Source organism: Hyperoodon ampullatus (assembly GCF_949752795.1).
Source record: "Hyperoodon ampullatus genome assembly, chromosome: 7".
Lineage (NCBI taxonomy): Eukaryota > Metazoa > Chordata > Mammalia > Artiodactyla > Ziphiidae > Hyperoodon > Hyperoodon ampullatus.
In genome coordinates this window covers 26,628,707-26,654,014 of record NC_136920.1, presented here as the reverse complement: position 1 = coordinate 26,654,014, position 25,308 = coordinate 26,628,707, and the positions used below count along the sequence as shown (strand labels likewise).

At 43.3% G+C, this 25,308-nt stretch overlaps 1 protein-coding gene across 1 annotated transcript in view; it reads right to left on the bottom strand.

The window, feature by feature from the left end:
* SLC1A2 (solute carrier family 1 member 2) overlaps window positions 1–25,308 on the bottom strand; it is a gene marked incomplete at its 3' end in the record, with an annotated part of 141,513 nt that overhangs the window by 12,165 nt on the left and 104,040 nt on the right. The window contains exons 5-9 of the mRNA XM_079708546.1: window positions 24,880–25,048; window positions 20,360–20,486; window positions 13,776–14,009; window positions 8,595–8,789; window positions 4,470–4,604 (exon numbers count right to left, since the gene is read on the bottom strand). Of these exons, the coding sequence (XP_079564672.1) occupies window positions 4,470–4,604; window positions 8,595–8,789; window positions 13,776–14,009; window positions 20,360–20,486; window positions 24,880–25,048 (860 nt within the window). The remainder of the gene's footprint in view (window positions 1–4,469; window positions 4,605–8,594; window positions 8,790–13,775; window positions 14,010–20,359; window positions 20,487–24,879; window positions 25,049–25,308) is intronic.

The following is a 25,308-nucleotide window of genomic DNA, read 5'->3' as shown; positions in this document are numbered from 1 at the left end:
AATGATCATCAGCATCCCCTGGAAACTTGTTAGAAAAGCTACTTCTTGGGCCCCTCCCCCAGATCTCCGGAATCTCCAGGAGGTTTTGGTGCACGCTTGAGTTTGCGAACCAATGCTCCATTCCATCCTGGGAGGCTAATGACGGAGCCTCTGAGAGCCCCACTGCAGGGTGGAGGCTCCCTCGGGCTTCCTTATAAATGCCATCTCAAGTATACCCCCTAATGAGCAAATATGTCCCCAGAAACAATCTCACTAGCAGTCCCATGTGATAAGTGGGCCATAGATCCACTTGGCTTTCCTTTTCCCACCTGTGGCCAGACCCAGTTTTTTGTCATCTCTTCCTGGTATTGCCCCACAGTTCTCCTTCCATCCTGAATCCTTCAGAGAGAGAGGGGTGTCACAAGATCTCATAAATACCTGCCAAGGACTCCTGTTACAAAGGGCTTCTTAGATTCTGGGGAAGGTTCTGGTTTTACCAGCCCCACCCATCCGGTGTTCTAGGACTCGGACACTGTTTAGGGCCCAGAATCTTGGTTTTCACCACGACATTTACAGAACAGCTAAGCTTGCTCATTGAAAAACGTCCAGGGCTCGGCGAGCACTAATGAGGCTGGCTGATCTCCAGCAGTTGGCAAACACCATGGCACATTAAATGTCACTGCGGGCTTTGTTTGGTTTTAAATTGAAAAGTTGAAAGCTTACAAATTGAAAGCTTACAAACCTTGCCTGGGGAGGAAAAGAAATGCCCCCCGTTCTTTGTCTCTGCTTTCCCCCCACAGACTACGTGTCACCAGGGAATCCCTGCACCCCCCTCTCAACTCATCCCCCTGCCCCACTCACACGCTGATGGGCACCCAACAGCCACGGCGCCCATGACCAAGAGCGTGTTTCCAGAACTCCTCCTGCTGGTGAGAAAGAATGTGGAACCATTCCTAATTCAAAGCAGATCTGACCTAGCTACCGACCCCTATGCACGCTTTCCCAGGATCCTCTACCGTCCCTTTTTCTTTTCTTCTGAAAAGGAACGTTCATGCTTATTTGTATACAAACATCCATCACCAGCAGAAGCCTAGTCTGGGTCTTAAAACTAGAAGGGCACTCAAGGGCATGGGGTCTAGACTGTGCTTTCAAGCTGGTAAGTTACTGTTCCCATTGTACACACGACACAGCTGAATCCAGAGAGTAAGTAACTCGCCCGCAGCCCCACAGCGACTAGGTGCAGAGCTCAGACCCAGGGCTCCTGCCCCTGCCTTTCTTCCCTTGATCACGGGGCCTCTTTCCATCTGAGATCAGACCCCAGAACTAGAGGCGAGCCTTCAATCACTCTTCCCTTTCCAGCTGCAGCCTGGGGTAGAGTTTTCTCAAATGCAATTTCATCAATAGAGTTAATCCAAATGTATCATCATTTTTTTGTTGTTCAGCCAACTCCCTTCTGCTAGCACATTTCAGCCCTGGAGTCAAGACGCCCTGCTCTGGGTGCAAGTGTGAGCATGTGAGTGCCCATTCGCTAACATTTAGGTCAGGAGGAGCCAGGGTCTTGAATGTTTCATGAGGTGACTCTCCTCCAACAGGCTTGGAAGCAGATGACTGTCAGGAAGACAGGGCCCACAATGGCTGACCTGGGCGGGGTGGTGTGTGCAGCTGGAGGACTTGAATTCTAAGAGTGGCTGAGACCTTGATTGTATCCCATTTGTCCCCACTTAACCTGCTTGTTTTGTTTTGTTTTAATCCTGGGAGAGGGGAAAAAAACAGGTCAGACAAAAAATTCTCTGATTAGTATGTAGAACCAGGGGTGACCCGAATCGGTCTGTTTTCCCCAACCTCTCTGACTCTGGACCCCTCTGTTCCTCCTCCCCACTGTTAGATCTGCTGGGTACCTACTAGGATGCTGTGTGGGGTGGCGTGAAGGGCCCTGACCTGGCCGCACAAGCTCTCCTGTGCCTTTTGATGCCCAGTTTCCTCATCTGTTAAACACACCATAGTGATCTTTAAGGATTAACTTTAAACTGATGTAAAGAGCAAGGTGGTACCACCAAATATCTGCTCCTTTCCTTCATTCCCGATAACACAAGTACAGTTTTACACTTAAATGCATTTGCATTATAATGGGGGCAGCATCTATAATAATAACTGTTAAAGAGATGAATCTCTAATGGTGGATTTCAAGCCTCAGCAACAAGCCCAAGAAGAGAATAGGCAATGTAGTTGGAGCGGGCAAAGGCCCCTCAATGACAATGAAAGTTCAAGGGGCAAAGAGGCAGAGGGCTCAGTAAGCCAAAGCCACAAGGGAAGCAGCTGGGACTTTAAAAGTTTCCTCTGTCTTTCTTCATGTGTAGAAAGGCTCCTGGTTATCACGCAGCAGCTCTGTGGGTAAGTTTTAGCATGCATTTATTGAGCTCCTGCTGTGTGCTCTGTCCCCAAGCGGTTGCCACCATCTTCATTTCCTCTTTGTCCTCCTCCTAACCAAATCCAACCCCACCCCTTTGTCTCCATCCTATTCCCTCCAAATCCTTCCACCATTCACCACCACCAAATCTCAGCTGCACCTATGACTGCCCCGTCTGAATGGACCTCATGAGAAAGACTGCCCCTTGGGGCCAGCGTAGGGCGCAGAGAACAACCAAGATGGCGCTGAGGACCCTGCCACCCCCGCCTGAGAGAGACAGGCAGGGACAGATAAGAGTCATTTCCTTTGCTCATCACCTTCCCACGAAAGGCATTTCCAGAGCATTTCTCTGGTGATGGAAGAACCAGTCAGGAAGATCCGTGCCCTTCCTCGCAGCCCTCCTGAGTTGAACAGATTCAGTCCACTTCTCATTTCTAACCTAAACTTCAACAGCAAGCAAGCTTTCTGGAAAGACCAGGCTTCCTTCTAGCCTTCCCAGATGTCCTTCTTCCCTTCAGTCACTGGCACGTTTCTCTCTTTGGAAGGGTGGTTGTAAAAGAGTGGAACTTGTCTTAGCATTGAGGAAACTCAAGTCCATAAAATGTGGCTTCTGGCTCTTAAAATCTTTGTCAATAAATGTCAGAAAGATTGCTAATGGAATGTAGGGTAATAAAAAAAAATAAGTGGGAGTACTTTGGCCTTGGATCTCTGCACTTGTTACTCTGAGCCTCTGACTTTGAAGCCAATGGCATCCCCCAGCCCCTGTCACTTAGCTCCAGGGCTGGACCGGAAGTATCAGTGTACATCCCATAGAATATCAGAGCCCCAGTGAGCCCTTAGCAAGGATTGATTCCAACCTCTTTTTTGGGGACCATCTGGCTAGACTGACCCACCTTTGGGAATGGGCTGAGAGTCCCACACTAGGACAGTGTCCTTCACTGGGAAAGGGAGCTGGGCTATGTATACACTGTCAAGTTCAAGCATCTCTGCATGACCTCAAGGTTGTCCATCTTGCCTCACCTTTTACCACTCCTTGCCTTACACTTTGCGCTCTGATAATATCAAACCACTCATAGGTCCCCATATGATTTGTTGCCTCAGTGCCTTTGTGTGGGCTGGCCTTGACCAGAATGTCCTATTTCCGCCCCTCCCCCACTTATGGATACCTGGGTAACTTCTACCTACCCGTTAGGATCCAGCTCAGCTATCACTGCCTTTAGAAGCTTGAATGTGGCCATGATTATGGATTGGTGGCCTCCAAAGCCAAGCAGAAATAGGGCCAAATCTCTATTCATTCTCCCTAAACCTCAGTTTTCTTATCTATAAAATGGCAGTTGTTAGAGGCAGCAGTGAAGGGCTCCATGTAGCAGCTGGCACATAGTAGGCCCTCAAATTCAGCAGCCATATTCCTTGTTTTCTGATTTGTCCACTCTGCCCTTCCATCCTAGACTGGGATGTGTGTCTGTCTCTACCGATATTCTTCTATGTGTGTGCTCTTTTTAAATCTACTTTGTTGAAGTGTAATTTACATACAATAAAATGTACCAATTTTAAGTGTGTGGTATGGTGAGTTTCGACAAATGTGGACACCTGTGCATACCTGTGTACATGGAACATTTCTATCCCTCCTAAAGCTTTCTTTGTGCCCTTCCCAGTCAATCCTCATGCCTCTACTTCTGGGCCCAGGCAACCATGATCTCTTTCTACTGCTAGAGATTATATTGTCTTTCCTAGAGCATCATATAAATGGAATCATACAGTATATATTCCTTTGTGCTTCGTTCACTCAGCATAATGCTTTGAGATCCTTTGCCTGCTTTGGTATGGGTCCCTTATAGCTTTGCTTTTAACTTTGTATTATAATTTACCTGCTTCCTCCACTAGACTCTGAAGCCCTCAAAGATTCTTTTCCTTCTCTGGTTCCCAAATAAGCACTCAGCAAATGTTGGAAGGGAGAAAGGAGGAAGGAAACAGGGGAGTTCTCATGGGGATTGGTGATGATCTTGGCTGCAGCCTTGCATCTTGTCCACCCCTGGGAGGCAGTGTTCACATCCCCAGCAGAAGCACACACACAGACACTTACAGGAGCCAGTCCACAGCCACCAGCAGGCTGATGTCCTCGGTCGGCAAGCCCACAGCCGTCAGAATGAGGAGCATGGTGACGAGCCCAGCACTGGGGATACTGGCTGCACCAACGCTGGCCAGCGTGGCCGTGAGGCTGTGAGAACAGAAAAGGCCAGGTCAAGGGAAGAGAAAGTGGTCTTGGCAAAACCATCCCTGGCAGGCAATTCTCGCCTCTAATTTCTCCCGGCAGTCATAAAATCCCCTTTTCCTCCCAAGGAATAAAGAAATCTGGAGTACCAAGACCCAGGAAATAGGGTCTATTTGGATTCTGCTTAACCTTGATGGAAACTTATAAATTCATGGATGAGAGTCTTACCCCCATCATGACATCCAACTCACTGAATATATCACAGGGCTCAAACAAGGTAAGCGTGGCTCTAAAAGCAGGCAAGGAAATATTAAAGAAGAAAAACAAGTCACCCTTAATCTTCCCACAGGAGCACCACAGCATTCATTTCTGCTTACCCCTTTACATCTCTGTGAGAACCAGAGACTTCTAGTCTGCGTGGCAAGAGTCTGAGAAGGTTGCCAATATTAACATGAGAACTCAGAACAGCAAGTATCCAGATTCAACTGAGTGGACATCGGGAGAACAAATCAAAAGAATTCCAAATGACATTAAGGTTCAGATGCCTGGACGTTTCACCATGGGCTGGAAAATACATTATTCAGAAAGAGGGTGCCAAGAAATGACAATAAAATAACAGGAGGCTTTCCTTCTGAAGCATCTCATCCTTTGCTTTCCAAGCAATGCCTAGGGCATACCCAGCACCATTTTGAAGTTGTCTCCGGAAGAGGGTTTAATCTAGGGTTCATGGGCCCTGTCTAGACACCAGAGGGCCTCTGTGGTCCAACAAAGGGCAGTGACTTTTTCTCCTCTTTTCTGGATGTTAATTATAAAAGCTATCATTTCTAAATGGAAGGAGGCTTATGAAAACATGGATTTCCACCTTGCTTTTCTGGCTGCTGAAAAGAAAAAAGGGGCTGCTTTCTTTGTGATTATATGATTCCAGAATTTTTTCAGTAGGTCTTTGGGCTTGAAACTAAGAATCAGACTCCCAAACTGGTTTGCCAACTGGTGTGTCCAAGCACAGCATCCTGGTCTTACCGTCAAGAGGAACCCAAATTTACCTACTCTTACATATGAGGAAAGAAAGGTCCTGGGAGGTTTTGTGTTTTGCCCTGGTTTTTCCATATTGCCATCCTTCCCACATTTAGGCTTTCATAGAATAGACACTTCCCCTAGCTGGGATCTAGAACCCATCTTTGCTTTTCCCCTGCCCCATTAATGTGGAGTTGGTGTCAGGGTTTAAAGAACTCCATTTTTGCGGGAGATCCATCTAGGTCATAGGAGGTAGTAGTGTGTAGTGGTTATCAGTGAAGGTTCTAGAGTTGAATGATGTAGGTTCAAATCCCAACTCTGGCACTTAACCACATGACTTTGGGCAACTTACTTAACTTCTTTGTGCCTTGATTTTCTTATCTGTAGAAAAGAAGATAACAATGGTGTCTCACTCGTAGAGGCATCAGGAGCTCAGAAATAAAGCACTTAGAAGAGGCCAGCACATTGCAACCGGAGCTGCTTTGCAATGAAAACATCCCTAGTCCCGAGAGTTGGCAGGTGGGAATTCTCAGTCATTTTCCCAAGATGGATAGAACACCAGGGAAGGGAACTTCCCAAGTTCCAATGATCTTGGCCTCGGCAATTTTGTTTACAACATCAGTTGCTTCTGTTACATGAGTCACTCTTACACATCCCTGTGTACTGTGGCCACATTGTCTTGTTACCCCTTGGTTGTGTGAGACAAAATCCTATAAAGAAATCTTCCTGGTGGCTGGTTCTCTTTCTGTTCCTCCATCCCAATTATACCCTCACCCGACCACAGGTGGAGTGTCTGGGGCATTGTAAGTCCTCTAATAGCTCCCTGGGCGGTGATCTCCCCCTGTCCTTTTATCCCCTCCTGGTTTTCCTGTCCTTCCCTGACTCATTTCCCTATGGCTGGTTCTTGGATGTTGTACAAGTTACCACACACACACATTAATCACAGCAGAACGTCACAGTAACCCTGCAAGGTACATACGGTAGTACCACTGATCGGAAGGGTGGAGAAACTTAGGGTCACACAGCTTGAACATGGTCTGCTGGGATTTGAACACTTGTCTGCTTGATTCCAACACCACACTGGCTTTTGATGTCCCTTGATTCCTCCTCACATTGAAAACGCTATGACTTAAAGAATTTGCTGAGAATTCCTGGCCACTGTTCTCCTGCCTGCAGGGAAATGAAAAGATGAGGAATGTACTTGGAAGCACAGCAGTGAAGCTGGACTTGGCTATTTTTTTTCTGACTAAATTGAAGACAGTGAACTACATACACTCCATGGAGAGGGGGCGGTCCTCCCAGAGACAGCCCCTGTGACATGTACAGATATGGCAGATTCAGCTGAACTTGCCAGGGGCACAAGTATTAAATATATTTGGCCAACTTTATCCTTTGTCCAGTGAAAATTCTCAGTCGTATCATTGTTAAAATGAAGGATAAATTTAAATAATTCAAGCACAGTCTCAATCTCCTGGTCACTCCCTGGTACATCCTCCCGCTTCCAAGTCCTCATCTAGTGGTGTGAGCTTGATGGAAAGCATGATTGCTTCATCAATGGGGAGAATTCAGGGCCATGAAGAAGCTCTATTTGTCTTTGAATTTTAGAGCAAGGGAGATTGGCAGTCTCACATGCAATCTGTTAGGACGGACTTAGATGGCTTGATAATCTGACCCGAAGCATGTTTTCCACTGAGTAACATCATGGCACTCACTATATCATAGTCACATTTTTCTTTCATATCCTGGGAGTACTGTATTTTATTAAACATCAGTAATAGTAATAATACTAGTAGCTAACATTTATTGACAGGTGACTATGCTCTCAGCCACACTAGAATATGTGATTATTGTACCCATTATACAGGAAACTGAGGCTCCCCTACAGTACTGCTATGGGCTGAGTTGTGTTCCCCCTGAATTCATTTGTTCAAGCCCTCACCTCCAGTGTGATGGTGTTTGGAGATACGGCCTTGGGAAGTAATTAGGTCATGAAGGTAGAGCCCTCATGATGGGATTAGTGCCCTTATAAGCAGAGATGTAAGAGAGCTTGCTCTCTCTCTCCATGCACCAAGGTAGGGCTATGTGAGCAAACATCTAGAAGGCAGTCATATGCAAGCCAGGAAGAGGACATTCACCAGGAGCTGAACCCGCTGGCACCTTAATCTTGGACTTCCCAGCCTCCAGAACTGTGAGAAGTAAACATCTGCTGTTTGAGCCATAGTCTATGGTATTTTGTTACAGCAGCCCGAGCTGACTGAGACAAGTACATACCTCACAGGGTGGTTGTGAGGATTAGATAAATTAATATATGTAAGTAGGTGTGATCTTTAAGTTTGCAGAGAAGTGATGTGTTTTTAATGACGTCTTGGGAAAGTATTCTTTCTGAATTTTTTAAAATGATGAATACATATGGTAAAAATACCTTTTGTAAAAACAAAAAAAAATTGCTGTTTATTTGTAATATAATGTTATGCTATATTGAGGAATCTCTTCCTCCCTGTATTTCATCATTTTTGCCATCACTCCTTGGAATGCTGAAGGGAACATATTTTAATGAAAGAAAAACTGGATCCAGAGTCAGTTGATGTTGGCCCCAGTGGCAGCTCTGCTGGCTCATTACTGATGGTATTACAGCCTCAGACAAACTACCATGCCCCTTGAAGCCTGTGCTTCCTCATCTATTAAATAATCATAGAAATAACTGCCTTGCAACGTCACAGGATTGTTAAAAATCAAATAATATCAAATTTCTGACGCAATTTCACATGGGCAATACAAACATAAGGCATTAGTATGAGCCTGATTCCTTCCTGAACCAATCTTCCCTTTGAGCCTGCCCGTAGTTCCTCTTCTCCTTTACTTCCTTCACCATTCTTCTAACTGGAGAACAGCAGTTCAAGTGGCCTCTGTGAAATGGAGTTAGTGTGGAAGGGGATAAGGTAAAAAGTTGTTTCAGTGCTTCACACCACCCATTTCACTCACCTTACAGTCACAATCTGGCCTCCATCTAGGATGACGCCATTCATCTGGGCTATAAAGATGGCGGCCACGGCTTCATAAAGGGCTGTACCGTCCATGTTAATGGTTGCTCCAACTGGTAGGACAAATCTGGTTACACGCTTATCAATCCCCAGATTTTCTTCCAGGCAACGGAAGGTGACGGGCAAAGTTCCGGCACTAAGGAGCAAAGAAAGAGAGACAAGAGTTATGTCCATTTTAGAGAAGCAGGATGAAGCACAAACTGAAATGCCACCACAAAGCTCTCGTTCTTTTGTTCCAGTCAATGTGACTTGAAAAAAGCAGTGTTTGGAGCTAAATTAAAAACCATCGATTTGCCATATAGGCCATTACAGAGTATTGAGCAGAGTTCTGTACTCCAGTAAAAATTAAAAATATAAAGTCCAAATAAATGTAATTCTAATAATAAAGAAAAAAAAACATTGATTTTGGGGCTCAAATACAATCTTATTAACATGCTAATAGTCAGCAAAATATTTTTGTTGGTTCTAGCTTTTGAGATCTACTCAGAGCTTCAAGTTCTCCTTTCCCTTTGGTCATTGTTTCCATCTTGGATTAAATATTGAAGCCCATGTGTTTGCCCACATCAATTGGGCTGCCAAAATAAAGTGTCAGAAAAGGATCAGCTATCAACAGTAAGAAGGGATGAGGAATTCTTGAATGACCCATAATTTCATGCTAGAAACACTGTTTCCAACAAGATGACTCCATGGGTTGTATCTAGCCCCTGGGAATTGCCCTGAGCTGGGCCTGCTAATGTTGAGAATGCTGGACAAATATGTTAAGGACCATTCAGCAAGAATCCAAGCTTCTAGCAATTCACTGGGGACCCTCACAGACAATCCAACTCCCTGATAATTGGTCATTGCCAATTCTACAGTCTCTCCAATGACATAGGGCAGAAAAGCCTGTGCTCTGGAGCTAATCAAAGACCCAACATGGAGTGACTTCACCCCACTCCTCCCAGGCATGGGATGGGAATTCACGACCATATGAATCAATCTTAAAGGCCAGAAATCCTGACATGTTCTGTGTCTTCTAAAACAGGAGACCTATAAGAGTAAGTGTTGCTGAAAGCCAGAATATTATTTCCATGTGGATAGAGGTGATGGGAGGGCAGGCGGATTTGCTTCAAAGTTTAAGTGATATGGAAAGCAATGTAGAACATTCCAACTGTCATGGGAGTACCTTGTGGTCCATTCTCTTTTCTCTTATTCAAACGTTAGCAAACTGTCCCCAGTGCAGACAGCACATTTTTCTCTCTTGCATTTACAACCTTAGTCATAGCTCCCTCCTTCTACTTGTCAGAATTAGGGCTCCAGCCAAGCTGGACAAAGACATCTGCAGAGGTGTCAGTTTCTCAGAGAGTGGGACAGGACCGTCAGCTTCAGGCATGCTAAGTAAAATGCAGATTCCAGGGCCTACGCAGAACCAAAGTCCCCGAAGCTCTAAAATTAGGGTCTCCTAGATCTGCATCTTATCAACCCACGGACCCACAAGCCCTATTAACAACCTTAGGGAAACCAGAGTCATCTTACTGGAACATTCTTTGTGATTTTAGGTCAGGGGTCTTTCTCATGCCTCCTCTTTGGTCTTAGGTGGGGAGAAGAAATGGATGTTTGGAGATCTCTCATTACCAAAACCTTATAAACCCAGGGAGAAAAGTTGGAGTCTGGCCTCATTCACATGCTGGGGTGCCATCGTACCTGGCTTGCTGCCCCAGCTATTTTAATGAGAAGTTAGTGTCCCTTTATTCCTCTCTCACACACTCCCAGCCCTTTCCTAAGAGCCCTTTGAGGTTACCAGCACACCATGACTAGTCTGAAATGGCAGCAAGGCTATGGTTGGCAGCTGAATTCTCATCGGTATGAATCTAAGGACACTGCTGAGGACTGGAATATATCCATTACTATTACTGCATTCATTTTCCCACAGTGTCATCAAAGGGTCTTTAGACAATTCAACAGATTGGAGAAAACAACTGGTAAGGCATGAAAATATTCTTAATGTCACTACTGGACAGGCTTTGTGTCTTAAAAATCCATATGTACCCCATCAGTCCAAACTGGGACTTGAGAATTTTAACTCTTTCTTGTGTTGACAGGTTGACATTCTGACATTGTTTTTTTGGTTCCTGCCTCAGTGGCCATATGACAGTCTTCAAACGTTGCTAATAATAACTGTCTGGTACTTGAGATTCTTCTTTTTTTAAATCCAGATTAGTTTTAACAGCGCACTCGGAAGTCAGAGGGATGCAGAGAGATGTGTTGCAGGCCATCCCCACTCCATTCAGCTGCCCTGACACCAGCCTCTGTGCCTATTGAGAAAACGAGGTCAACCCTTCCACTGCACATCCCCATTCAGTCCAACGTCTGAGGAGGTGGAAAGTATATTTAGCGCTGGCTGTTCCAGGGCTTTTCCCCTGTGGTCATAATGGCAAATAAACCCTGAGTTAATTCTTAGTACGTGACTCCTGCTACAGTGACTTTTTTAAAAAAGAAATTCCTCATCTAGGCAAGAGCCACATTTTAACCAAAGATTAAAACCATATTTTTTTTTTCAGATGAAACACAGGGCAAGGGGGAGATATGAGTCTGATGTTTGTGGTCTTGGTCAGATAACCCAAGAATTTGTCTTTGATTTAAATATGATTTGGGGTTTTCCCTATGCTTTTAAGATTTACCTTTGTCTTATAAAGGGACTAGGATAATTGTGTAGTCATTCAAAAGAAAAGATAATGATACTATTTTGAAATAGTGTAGATATCAAAACCATAAAGGTATTGGAAGAAAATATAAAGTTATATTTTATAATCTTTGGCAGAAAAGATATTCCTAAGCAAAATCAAAGTTCTAAATACCAAAGGAAAACAACGGCGACTTTGACTACATACAAATTAAAACCTGCTAGTGGCAAAAAGCGCTGTAAGTTTTTAAGACAAATGTCAAGTGAAGGGGGACACTATTTACAACCTATGACACATGAGTTGATATTTCTATACATGTAGAGAGCTGAAAACCAATCAGGAAAGGATAAACACCCCAACAGGAAATTAAGCTCACAAACAATTCACAGGGCAGAGGAGGGGAGACAAGGATGGTCAAAAAGAACATTAAAAAGATGTTTCCCCTCACTAGTAATCAAAATAATGCAAATTCAGTGAGATCACTTTTCACCAATAGGATTTGAAAGTATTAAGGTGACAGATAGTGTTCAGTGTTGATGAGCAGGTGGGTGAAGGCACACTCGTGTACCCAGTTAGTGGGTACATAAACGAATGTACTTTTCTAAATAGTAAATAGTAATCTATTTAGAATGGTGATATGTTTCAAAACCATCAGGGTGCTTACCACTGGATTCAGAAATCCCACTTCTAGAAATTTATCCTGAGGGGATCACCAAACATCCTTGCAGAAATGTATTTACAAGGATGCTTGTCACAGCCCTGTTTAATAGACAAGGTTTAAATGTACATTTGGGGTAGGGGATGTATTATAGTACCTACAGTATATTATTATGAAGTTTAAAAATAGTAGTAATAGATATGTAGTAATAGATATAGTAAGAGCTATATTAATAGATATAACTTTTATGATCTATTGACCAGTGAAAAGAGCAGTGTACAATATCTATACATAATAAGAACTGGAAATGTACATAACTGTAAAGATTAACAAAAAGGTTACTACCGGTTATCAGTGGTGTTGCCCATTTTTTTCCTCCAAAATTTTATACACTGTCTGAACTTTTTCATAATGACCAAATACCATGTTCATAACCAGAAAACAAAATTAAAACTAAACATGATTGTTTTTATTTTTGAAAAGAAAGTTAACTTTTTCACCAAAAAGAGAAAATCTTTATGGATAGAGATACTTAGCGATAAGAAATGTATAGGACCAAGAAGGAAAAAGGAAATTTTGAAGTGTTTCCCTTCATCTTGGGAAACTGAATGCAGAATCTAGATCTCCCAAATTGTATAGATTTTAGCTTTTTTTGAAACCTCACGTTCTACTAGTACAGAATTCTCACTGATTTGCAAGATGGAAATATAATTTGGCTTTCCCAGGTTGTCACCACTATTGGCCTGTTAGGTCACTTAAGAAAAACCTGACTGACTGCTCAGTAGTTTTGAAAAAAAAAAAAAAAAGCAGCCTCCCTGTGTCACAGAGCAGCTGCCTCCCTGGCAGTGAGTGGTCATGGGTTCTGTAACAAGGACCTGCCAATCTATGACTCCAGAGATAACGCTGAGCTATGGGTTGCAGAGTTTACTTGCCTCCCTGCCACCTGCTTTATGGCCTCAGTCTTTGTTTTGTGACCCAAGGATACATGTGCAGAAATAAAAGCAACTATTGCAGGCTGAAAGAATAAAACTCTTTTAGTCTTTGAAATTCTACATTGCTGGCTGTTTCTTACGTATCTGTTTTTGTTGGGTTGTTGGTTTTATTTTTGCTAAATTCAGTCCAAGATGATATCAAAAAAAAAAAAAGAGGTTTTTTTGCTTGCATATCTCTGGAGTTCTCACTGGCTTCTGGGAGGAACTGGGACTAGGTAATGAAGAAGGAACTGACTCTCGGTCAATGTTAAGTCAAATCAATGCCAACCTGACTTTCCTCAAAGTCAACGGGGCAGAATAGTCCATTACAGGTTCAAAGACTTGTCTGATTTCCGGTTTGTTTGAAAAATCTCACCTAACCTACCATTTACCCTGCAAAACCTTGTTCTCCTACTTTTGAAAAATTATTCCAGTACAGTGATATAATAGCCTTTCTCAAATCACAGGTGACAGAATTTCTTAAATAAAATAACATCCTGTTACACCCTTTTGGAAAACATTTAAAACTGAACTAATGCTATATGTGGCAAATTATGCCTAGAGATGAATAGCATGTATTCACCTGGGAAACAGTATGAGATCATAGCTCCAAGACAGCTACATACCAGCAAAAAGTTCATCAGAAAGCTTAAAAGTTCCTAAAAGGAGCGAAGAATCTGAAGTGTTCCACTTTTTCAAAAATATTTTAAAAATATGTGAAAAGTGTTCTCACTGAACGCTGTGATGGGAAGGTTTTGAAAGAGGGGAAGTGATGAAGAAGTAAAAGGAATGAGCAGAGAGAAACAACAGTGATTTCTTGTGTTCTCTACCTGGAAGCGGTACCCAGGGCAGTGATCCAAGCTTGGAAAATTCCAGCAAAAAAAGAGAAAGGGTTTTTCCTGGTCACTAGAAAGTAAATCAAGGGGAGAAAGATGCCCCCATGGATGATGAGGCCGACAATCACCGTGATCATGTACATCCCCAGTTGTCTAGCAACCACTTCTAAGTCCTTGATTGCAATGATCTTCCCACAAATTAGGCAGGCGATACCTAGGGGAGAGTACCTGAAAAACATAAAAGAAAAAAAAAAGCATTGAAGAGCTGGTGATGGGATTCAGAATTTAAATCAGGGCCCTCCTTCGTACCACACCCTGAGGAAAACCCTTTGCATTCTTGTAGAGTGTTGCCAAAAGAGGACCTTGAGATTCAATAGATGCTATATTTTGCTTCCGACTAACTGCATTATCTGAAATATTTCCTATGGACCTGGTGGCCCCTGCTTTCATGAAAAATCCCAAGGCAAACTTTGTTGCTCAGGTAATTTTTTAGGGCTAAAGGAGACATGCCTTACCACCTCTTAAGTAAGCACCAAGGTAAAAGTTGAGAGACACCCAGGTTACATCTTTGAGAATCTTATTTGATTTCTCTGTTCCAGATCTCCTTCCTTGAAAATTGAGAATAAATTTAGAGCATCTCAGAAAGCTCATTAGAATCTCACCAACTTACAAACACTGGTGTTTGTAAATAGTGTTTTGTTTTTGCCTTGGAAGGAATCTAGGAAATACATTGAAAGAGAGAGAGAGAGAGAGAGAGAGAGAGCGCTGCCCAAACAAGAAAACCATCTGAACCAAGAAGCATGTTTAGAGAAATGTGGTTTTATTACTTCCAAGTCTGAAAGTGTTTCTTTCCATACCTACTCCAACAGTAATGCTGGCTGCCATTCATCGTGTTTCAAGGATATGGGGAGACATCCACACACTTAATTCTTACAAAACCCCTAAAACCAAGGAATCATTATGCCTGTTTGGCAAATGAGGAAATTGAGGTTTGGAAAAGTGAAATAACTGGGCCAAGACCATGAAAACAGGGAGGAGGAGGAGAGTAATCTCAGATCTGTGAAACTCTACCACTGGGGGTTTTCATCCCTACCAACCAAACCACTTCCTTGAAGGAGCAATTGTAGCTTTCTGTACATAAGCAGACAATTTGTTCTCTACCAACCTATCCTAAAATAGACTTATTTTATATTTCTATATTATTATTATGTTATAGCATGCTTGGAAACCATCTACTGTTGTCCTCATTCTTGAGTCAGCTAACCATGCTCTCTCTCACCTTGGGTATACCTTTTGCACGTTTGACAACACCCTTTTTTTAATTGCCTAATCCGGTGGTGTTGGAGCATGAACTTGTTCAGCCTGTAACACTTCTGACTGAAATGAAAATGTTTGTGGGAACGTTGACACCTTATAAAGAATTATGAACATATTTGAAAGAAAGACTGTGGGGCAAATGAAATCACGCTCCCAGCCTGGGGAGGGGAGTCAGGAAAAAGAGAGGGCCAGCAAGCAGATTTGGTGGATTTTGTTTTTTCAGTTGTTTGGAGCAAAAGCACTTCCTGGGTTAAAGCAAAGCCTTGAGGAGTAGAAGAGAGTCATATACACAGTTACACGAGACATGGAGCTTGTTCAGCCACTTACCAGCTATATGACCTTGGTTAGTGATATTCCCATTTTACAGATGTGCAAGTCGAGGCTTAGAGAGGCTACCTGCAACCTCATGGGATTGCTGTGAGGATTACGTTTTTGAACATGCATATGTACGCACTATCAAAAGTCCCTCCCCCATCCCTGTCAGTGTCATTAGTTCTCTGACTCCTGACACAGGAGTCCCTTGCAGGTTCTGTTTTCACACATCTACCCCATGTCCCCTCATCACCTATGCGTAATGAGTCAAGTCTGAGTTGAAGAGGTTTTCTAAGGCATCTCACAGGTCACTGCCACCCAACTGCGGATGTTTTTATCTGCAAACTAGTTTTTCAGGAGGAATCTTCTCCTGAAAGAGCTGATTTGTAACTGACACTAAGTAGTTAAAACATGAGCGTAGCTACTCTCCCTGAGGGGCATCAAAGCCACTGATTCATCCAGGACTGGCTTGTGGCATCTTTTTCTTACTGTTGCATCACCCATTGTTGCCTCTGCCCACTTTGCGCCTCAGTCCTTGTCATCCTAAGGTTCCAGCCAAGATGCCCCCTCAGGTCTGCTCTCTACTCCACAAACAGACTCATCCACAGCCCTAACATACCCTGAACTCAGTCAGTGCATCCTTAGACTTCTGCCTCAGAATTACCTGGCCTGCCTGAAACAATATGGATCCCCTGACCCACCACATACCTACTGAGTTAGAATTTCCTGGAGCTGGCCTTGGGACATTTATATTTCAAACAAGTTCCCGGGTAATTCTGATGTGTTTGGAAATCAATGTTTCCAAATAAATCAGTGTTTCCAGGGATAAAATCTGATCTGCAACTGATGAAATACAGATAGTCCTTGGTTAGTCTTTGGAAACCATTTACTTTGTTTAGCTGCATCTTATTCAAGGCATTTGGTTCTAACCCACTAAAGTGATCAATTTGGGACTTTCAGACATAGGTGGGCCAGACACCTGGAGTGGAGGAAAGTGGAGGGACTTTCCCAGTCCTGCCATAAAGCCACTCTGGTTCTGTCCCACATGTTGCCAACAGCAACACCACTCTGCCAGTTTGGGACAGATTTCGAGAGAACTCAGAGTTGGAAGAGTCTGTTAATAAAGACTTAAACATACATTCCAAGAGTTACCTAAGGTGCTCTTGGTACTCAGGGCAAGGAAGTAACACAAATCTCCATTTTTCCAGTCCACTTAGGGAAAGGTTCTGGCTATCCGAGAAGTGACTTTTGCTGGGAGTTACCATATGAGGATTAGAACTTTTCATCAGGATAGAGTGAAAGTCAGTTCATGGAGCCTCCAGGCTCCATTATATCACCAGTGCCTAAAATTGCTGTCGGCATGGAAGAGGTGCTCAAAAGTACTTAGGAACTGAAGGAATGAATGGATGGATGGGTGGACTGGTGGATGGATGGATGATGGTGGTGGTGGGTTAACTGGGAGGGAGAATTGAAAGAGTGAGCAGAGATTTCACTTCTCACTTTATGTTTCTATGGTGGTGAGATTATGAAAAGTTTTACTTTCTATTTAAGTTTTGTAGATTTTGAAAAGTATGTTTTAAAGCACTTTGTGAAAAAATGAGGATATGAAAATCACACCGAAATGAAGGTTTTTCTTTTTGTTTTTTGGTGATTCAGAGGGCTTTGCAGGATTCTTAAGGAATTTACAAATACAGAGAAGCAAAGGGTTATGGATTGAATTGATAATAATGGTAATTACAATGTAACAACAATAATAATGCTAGTTCATGCAAAATGCTCAGACAGGTCCTGGCACATAGGAAATGCTCCATAACTATTGGTCACAATTTCACTTAATTCTCACAGCAACCCTATGATATGGATTCTATGATCAATCCATTTCACAGATCAGGATGAGGGGTTTAGAGTGTTTCTAACTTACCTAGAGTCACACAGCTAGTAAGAGAAGGATCCTGGGTTCAATCCAGTCTGAGGTCAGATGGAAGTTGATTAAGGTAATGCTTCTCTATAATTCCAATTACTTAGGCTGTGCAATGAGTTAACCTCTGTGCTTAGTTTTCTCCTCTGGAAAATAGTGCTCACCAAAGTACCTATTTTTGCTAGGTATTATTGTGAAAAATAAATGAGTCAATGCATGTAAAGTATTGGAATAGCATTAAGCATACAGTAGGAATCTGGTAAATCTTAGTTGTGATTTAATAATAATTGTAATATTATTATCTTCTCGATAATAGGTACAGGACAGTAATTGAAAAAGTACTGAGCATATAGCAAGAATTTAATAATTCTGTTATAATTTTATAATAATTATTGTTAGAATAATAGTAATCTCCTCAAAGATGCATTTTGCTATTACTACTCTTCTTACTACCACATAGAGAAGACTATGAAAGAACTCTGATGATTTAAGCTTTGAGGGTGTCAGTTAAGGAGTGGTTGGTTGTTTTATCCAGAACCTTCTCACACACATCGTTTTCACTTGCTGATGAGGCAGCTAAAGAATGAAAGAAATGTGTAGGATTGGCATCTCACATCATATTACACCCTCCGGACTGTTAGCCTAGATGAGGTAACCCAACAGCTGTCAGAAACTGTTCGATAGGTCTTATTCCTGACTCACAATTGCTCTTCATCTCCTGGGATATGATGCTAAATCTTTAGGAGATTTGGTTTCAGTGAAGAGGAAACTTCTCAATCCACACCCACTCCATCCCTGCACAGAAGGGAGGCTACACTTTATCCCATAACTCATCTGATTTCCTAGAAGATTCCCTCTGCTTCAAGGGCTCAGTGGAAATGACAGTGGTATGGATAAAGGAAGAAATCTTCATACATTACCCACGTCGCTGGCATCATAATACAGAAAAGTGGACTGCGTATTTAGAGTTAGGGTGCTCACTCTGCTAGGAATTTTAGGAAATGAAGGCAGATCCTAAGGTTTAAAACCAAGAGGCCTATTCTGCTTCATATATTACCATTTATTAATCTCTCAGCAAGCTCAGAATGGATTTAAAAGACTTTTAAAATATTTTTACAGCATGACATCGTGTGTGACTTTAAATCTTCACACAAAAGAAATATTCAGAAATCTAGCATTGACTGGGAAGTTGAAGAATCAGTACAATAATCGAAAAGAACACACTATTGTACTAGCATCCTTTCCATGTTTCTAAAGTACAAGAAAGCAATGATCAACACCAGCCAGACCTATTAAATATGGTTCATGAAATCATGCGAAACATCTTCTTGATCTAGGACCCTGGGGGGCCTTCAGCTAGCCCCTCATTCCTAAAGTTTTAATAAGAATTTACTACAGGCACATCATCAGGTTTGGAGATAAAATACAAGTCGAGGACAGATTGTGCCCTTGTAAGTTGGGAGTAAGGGCCAAGGAAAGGAAGAAGAGAGAAAGAAGGTGGAATTGCAGGGGAAGGCACAAGGAATCGGAGGCGGATCAGAGGCGGAGTGGGGAGGCTGGTGGGGAGCACCGGGAATCTGTAACGCAGAATTCCTGTGGCAAATAGAGCACACATGTGGTTTGGCCTTATTTCTAGGCAGGCATACGGGACCGTCATAGGGGTCTGAAATGAACGTATGTAAAAATCTTTCTGTCTGATAGATACCGGACACGAGAAGTTTCCAGTGACTGGAGGTGACACAATTTCCTTGGTGAAGGAGAGAACACCTATGCTCTGTGCTACCCTATACTTCAGAACCAATGACCATAAACACACATGAAATGAAGTGGAGACAATATTGCTCACATGATTCAAACCACAACAAAAAAACCCCACTCACTTACATATCAAAGATTTTGATACCAGCATAAACTCCAGCTCTTCCTCTCCCTAGCTATATACTCTTAAGCAAGTTAATTCACCTCAGTGCACCTCAGTTGCCTTTTCTGTCAAATGGGAACCATAACACCATCTTTTCAGGGTTGTGGGGATTACATTTGATAGGTATGAAGCACTATCATGGCTCTTGGCAGATAAGAGGAAATCAATAAAAGATAGTTTTTATGATGATGATGATCATGATGATGTTAAAGAATCAAGATTTAGTGTCTCTAGACCAGTTTTCTCTGCTGTAAAACCAGAGAGTAGGACCAGATTTCCAAGAGCACTTACAGTTCTAATCTTTTGTGATTTCACTTTTTCTTGCATGGCCTGAAAACTGCCTTTTTTTTTTTTTTTCCCTATATGAGTCACGAGTAACCCAGGTCTAAGGTGCATTGCTTTTGGATACCAGAATACTGGCACAGTGGTTCTTCCAGACACCCTGGGTCATGTCATATCCCTGAGATCTTGGCCCCGTCTTAGTGTAGTGTATTCTGATACTGCTCAGTTTCAGGATTACTAACTGGTTTTTTCAACTTTTCTGTCCTTTCTTTCTTTCTTTTTTTTTTTTTTAAGTCTTTTCTTCCAGGGCAGGGATGGAAGGGGCCATCCCTTTCTATGTAAGGGGCCAAGTACTGAATATTTTAGGCTTTACAGGCCACACAGTCTTGGTCACAGCTACTCAACTCTGTCTTTTCGCACAAAAGTAACCCTTGACAATACATGAACAAATAGGTATGGCTGGGTTCCAACAAAGCTATTTATGGGCACTGAATGTGAATTTCACATAATTTTCACGTGTCATGGAATATTACTACTCTTTTGATTTTTCTTTCAGTCAAATAAAAACATAAAACCCATTCTTAATTCACGGGCCATACAAAACAAATGGCAGATAAGATTTGGACCACAGACTATAGTTTTCCAGCCCATTTTCTAGTGAAACCTCCAAAAAAGAGATATTCATCCCTTTCTCAAAGTCTTTCTGGAGAGCCCTTTGCTTGGTTCACGCCTGCCCACTCTTTCCTGCTGGGAGGGCTCCAGTGTCCTCTGGCGACCCCAAGGCCATCTCACACGCCACCACCATGAAGCAAGAACAAGCCCACTTACCACATGATCATGATCACTAGCTTCATTACAATCTCATTCAAAATGTTGAAGAATTCCACCATCAGCTTGGCCTGCTCGCCCATCTTCCCCATGGCAATGCCAAAAGCAATGAAAAACCCTATCAGACCTGTTGGGTGAATCACAGGACACAGAAGGACAAATTACAAAGTATGTGTTTCTTCTCCCTTGTTCATTACTATCCCCCGTGTATGGAGCCACATTCTTACCACCTGTTACCCTATAAATTAGGCCTTAAAAGACAAAAGCATTACGTTTCACACTTTTCCCCTGGATAATTATGGCTTTTCTGAATACTTTCCACATGAGCAAGTTGAACTGTAAGCAGGTTAGTTCCTTGCAGAAAAGGAATTCATTTTCATTCCAAACTAAAAAGTACTCTCTTCTCTCTCCTCCTCACTTATGAAATCATGTGGAAGCAGATTCCATTAGTACCTAGATTAAAGAAGGAAGGCTTGTTGGGACTTGGGGATTATCATGCAAACTTTGGAGCCAATATTAGAATAGCAGAGACCAATTAGCCAATTCAGTCTCTGCCAGGGTTATGTCTGTATTAGTTTGGTGTTATCCCAAGTTAATGCATGGCTGGTATGTTTCACTCTAGGAAAATTCTACACATAAAATATTTTTCCTATTGCTGTGCGCCTAATTGGAGGAGGAAGAATCTTGAAAAATCCAAGGGAAAGCAATGAAAAATCCAAAAGAGTTGGGAAACCCCGAATGACCCAATTTGTTTGGATTTAACCTGTTATTTATTAATTCATCACCATTCTTTCCATGGTCAAAATGGTTAGAATGCTTTCTTTTTTATTGTGTTTTTTTTTTTTCAGGATCATAAAGTGAGAACATAGTCTCTGTTACTTCCTAGCCCCTTGGCCCTCTTCTCCCTTCACTTGATATCACTTGACTTCCATCTAAATGCAGCCCCCCTCCCCCCAGCCCCCAGGGTCAATCTAATCCCAGGCCAGGAGGATTTGAGGAACCCTGTCCCCACCTCTTGATGCTGGCATCAAATTGCACTAGGTCCTGGACCAAGCCCAACAGCCAACCTTGGGTCTGATTTCTATGTTACCTTTTACCTCATTCCCTGAGTATCTGTCCAGGGAACCTGCCTGATACGTTAGCTCCTCCAAGGCAAGACCTGGCTTCTCTCTCCCCAGAATATTTTCTCTGGCTCCACTCTGTCCCACCCCTCTTCCTCAGCCTCTCACCCTGGAGTCTCACCCAGACCCTCCCAGGGACTGGGGCACACTACATGGCTAACGGATGTCCCTGTTACTACCTGAAGGCTCTCTGGATTTCTGATAACCAGTCATCATGCGCCCCCCAGCTCCCAATCTGTTATTGCCAGTCTTGGGGCTCCAACTCTGAAGACTTGCATGGACTATAAATCAATGTCATTGTCCCCTTGGCAACAGGCCCTCGCTTGCCCATCTGACTTTTTCTCTGACCTGCGGTATGGGCCATCCACTCTTCCCTCTCTCTCCCTCCTCTCCTTACACCTACCCTGTCCCAGTTTGGCAGACTTCATTTCCGGTCCCTCCCTATTCCATCCAATTTCCTATTGCGTCCATCCTTTTATGCCTGCAGTCTTGAGCTGTATCAAAGTAAATGATAGCATTATAATATGATTCTCTTAGGGGAAAATTCTTTCTGAACCTCTGCTTTTACCTTTTCTCTAGTCACCAAAACCACACACCTCCCACACTAAGCACATGTCAACCCAGACTGTTCAACTACCCTTTGCTACCCTCAGCAAAAAGAATCTAGCACTTGCTAGATTCTAACTGAAATTGTTAATCCTTGGTAGTTAATATTTCCCCTTTTTAGCTCTTGGCCAGAAAGATTAACTAGTGACTTACAAGTGAGTTATTGGCCATGAACACAAAGGCTTAATGAGAATTAGCGTGACCTAGAATCAGAGTGACAGGAGAGAGTGACCTAGTTCTTTGGTAATGGAGGAAATCAAATTCAAGCTCTCATCAAGCCCATGGAGAGGAGTTTGCTAGGTGTGTGGTGAGCAATAATCTGTGAACATTCTTGATGAGAATAGCTAGTATCACTTGGTTATTCCATTTGGAAATTTTAAGAGAACATGTTCAAGGTCTCAAGGTCACCAAGAACTAGAATAAAGTAGCTCCCCTGGCAGGGTCACCAGAAACGGGCCATCTCTATGAGTGTAAGAGAGAGATGCTGAAAGGAGCTCTCTCTCACAGGAGTTGATTTAAGTGGTTGGGATTGAAGTAGAGCCCGGAGCAGTCTGGAGGTTTGGGGGGTAAAGAAATGAGTCTTTAAAGAAGTGGGGGGCCAGAGCCAGGATTTTTATCTTCATTCTTGCAATGCTTGATCCTTGGGACTTTCCAAAGCCGAAAAACAAACCAAAACCAAAAAAAAAAAAAAAAAAGGCCACCATCTCTGCCCTTGGAAGACAATGGAAAGAACCTTATTTCAGCCATGATTTGTAAGTGGGAAGTTTCTCAACAGTCTAACTTCCCTTGGCTTTCCAGAGCCTCAATTTGCACTTGGAAACCCACAGCCAGCTTGTGCATTTCCCTCTGTAAACACTGCCTCATTGAACTCGCTGGAACAGGGGTGTTTCGTTTGAACAAAGCCCTCTTAGACTTGGTCACTGGGGTTGAGAGAGTCCTGAATTGTGTTGAAACTCCCTGGTACAGCCAAAGGTCATGTGACTTCCCAGAATCCACCAGGACTCTGGAAATGACCACAAAAGTCTTCTGAATGATTAACCCCAAAGCTCTGGCCCCATTACTCATGGCCACAGTAGAAAATAGTGGGGCCACTTTGACCATAGGGTTTGGGGAGCAAGGGGATTTGGGAATGCCTGAAAGCATCACAGATATCTGGACAGTGGGAGAGAAGAGCCACTCAGGGTTGGATGCTGAGGATATTTGCAAACCCTCCTTCTCAGAGGAACTCTCCTATTTTCTCCTCACTCTTTCCTCCTCTCGCCTCCCACTGGTTGTCAGCAATGTTTATTGATCTTCTGTTGCCTGGCAACCTGGTCAGCTTATCTCTTCCCTCACTCTCTGCTTCCTGCCAGGTCAAAGAAAAAGACACTTTTCACTAGCCCGGCAATCCTTCTCCCTCCCCCTCTGTTTCTCCACCATTCTGGATAAGTAAGGAGAACGGTTACCAAATTTAGAACAAACAAAAAGGACTCCCAGGTAAAATCTGAATTCCAGAAAAACAATGAAAAAAAATTTTTAGTACAAGTATATCCCATGCAATATTTGGGACGTACTTAACACTTTAAAATTATTTGTTGTTTATCTGAAATTCACATGAAACTGGGCACCCTGTATTTTATCTGATGCCCCTAGCAAAGAGACAAGGGCATTTGATCTCCTAGATGGTAAAGTGAGCTCAACCTTTTCTAAACAGCTCTCATTCAAATCCTTAGAAATCTTGCTTGCGTGGATCAACATACTTCTTCCACATAGATTTCCCATTTCTCCCAGCTTATGACCAAATGTCTTGTCTTGGGACACCATTCTAACCATGGATGGGGGTTATTATGGGTGGGGGAGTGAACCCACAGGGTGGATGGGGAGTAAAGTGAGCAAACTGGAGTCACCCACACAATGGGGAGTCTCTATTCCTGTGGGGTGTTTTCTACTGAGCCGCTTAGCACTCCACCCCCTGCCTTTAATGATGACAGCGGCTCACATGATAAAGCATACGGCGCGTACCATTGTGCCAACATGCACAATCTCATTGAATCCTCACAATGATCTACAGGAGAAATGCCAACCCCATGCCCACTTTACAGATAAAAGGTAAGCCAGCCCACGATTAGATAACCGGTGAGTGGTCCATCATCTGGACCACTGGATACAAACCAGTCAAACTGGATACAAACCAGTCTAACGTCAGAGCCAAAGAACCCCTGGGATGACACTCTCAGAAGGTTCCAAGCTCACTGAAATCCCAGAAAGTTAAACCAGACAGTCTCCTTTTGACAAGCTCGTTTTGGCACCAGCGCCAACACTTTCACTCCTGATAGCACTGCGTTTGTTTACAGACTGTGAGGGCTGGGGTGGGACAGCCCCCATGCCTAGCATAGTCCTGGGACAGACACAAGGGCGCCTCAAAAAGAAATGCTTAGGAAATGAAAGGATTGGATGTGTAACTTCATGAAATGGAGAGTCAGGGAAAGTGACTTGCCAACAGCACGCAGAAAGTGGGGGTTGTGCCCCGTGAATGTCAGTCCCCTCGCTTCGCCCATACCCCAGTCCAGCTGCCACGTCCCCACGTGCTACTGCTCCTGCCATCTCCCTCGCCCTTCCCCTCTCAGTTTTCAGTCCCAGTGACCCTCAAATTCGCTCCCCAGAGACAGCCTCTTGCTCCACCTACAGGACAGCAGGGCGATCGGCTTTCTGAGAAGGAAGCGAGGATGCCTAGGTGCTGACCTGCAGGGAAAGCTGGCCACGTGGCCCCGGCAGAGGCACCTCCCCCAAGGAGATGAAGACCAGTGTGCCTACCTAAGACATTCATGCCGTCCTTGAACTCCAGGCCCTTCTTGATAACCACCTGCGTCTCCTCAGGCGGCTCAGTCACAGTCTCATTCAACAGCGAGAGGACAGCATTGGTGGCATTGCTGTCCTCGTCTGATGGAGTGGCCACCAGGACTTTCTTTGTCACTGTTTGAATCTAATGGAGTGGGGAAAAAAAACCATAAAGATGAGAGGTTTGGTGTAAAAGGTCACCAAAAGCCTGGCCGCTTACATAAATTTTTGAATTCCCAATATGTCAAAAATATTATAATTAAGAAATGGCCAAACAAGGTTATGAAATTGGGGAATATTTTATATGTTTGTGCTTGACAGAGTGATGCTTCATGGCACAAATGCAGTGGGATACGATTGTCCTCATCCCACGATAATGATGGGATTTATAACGTTCTTTTGTAA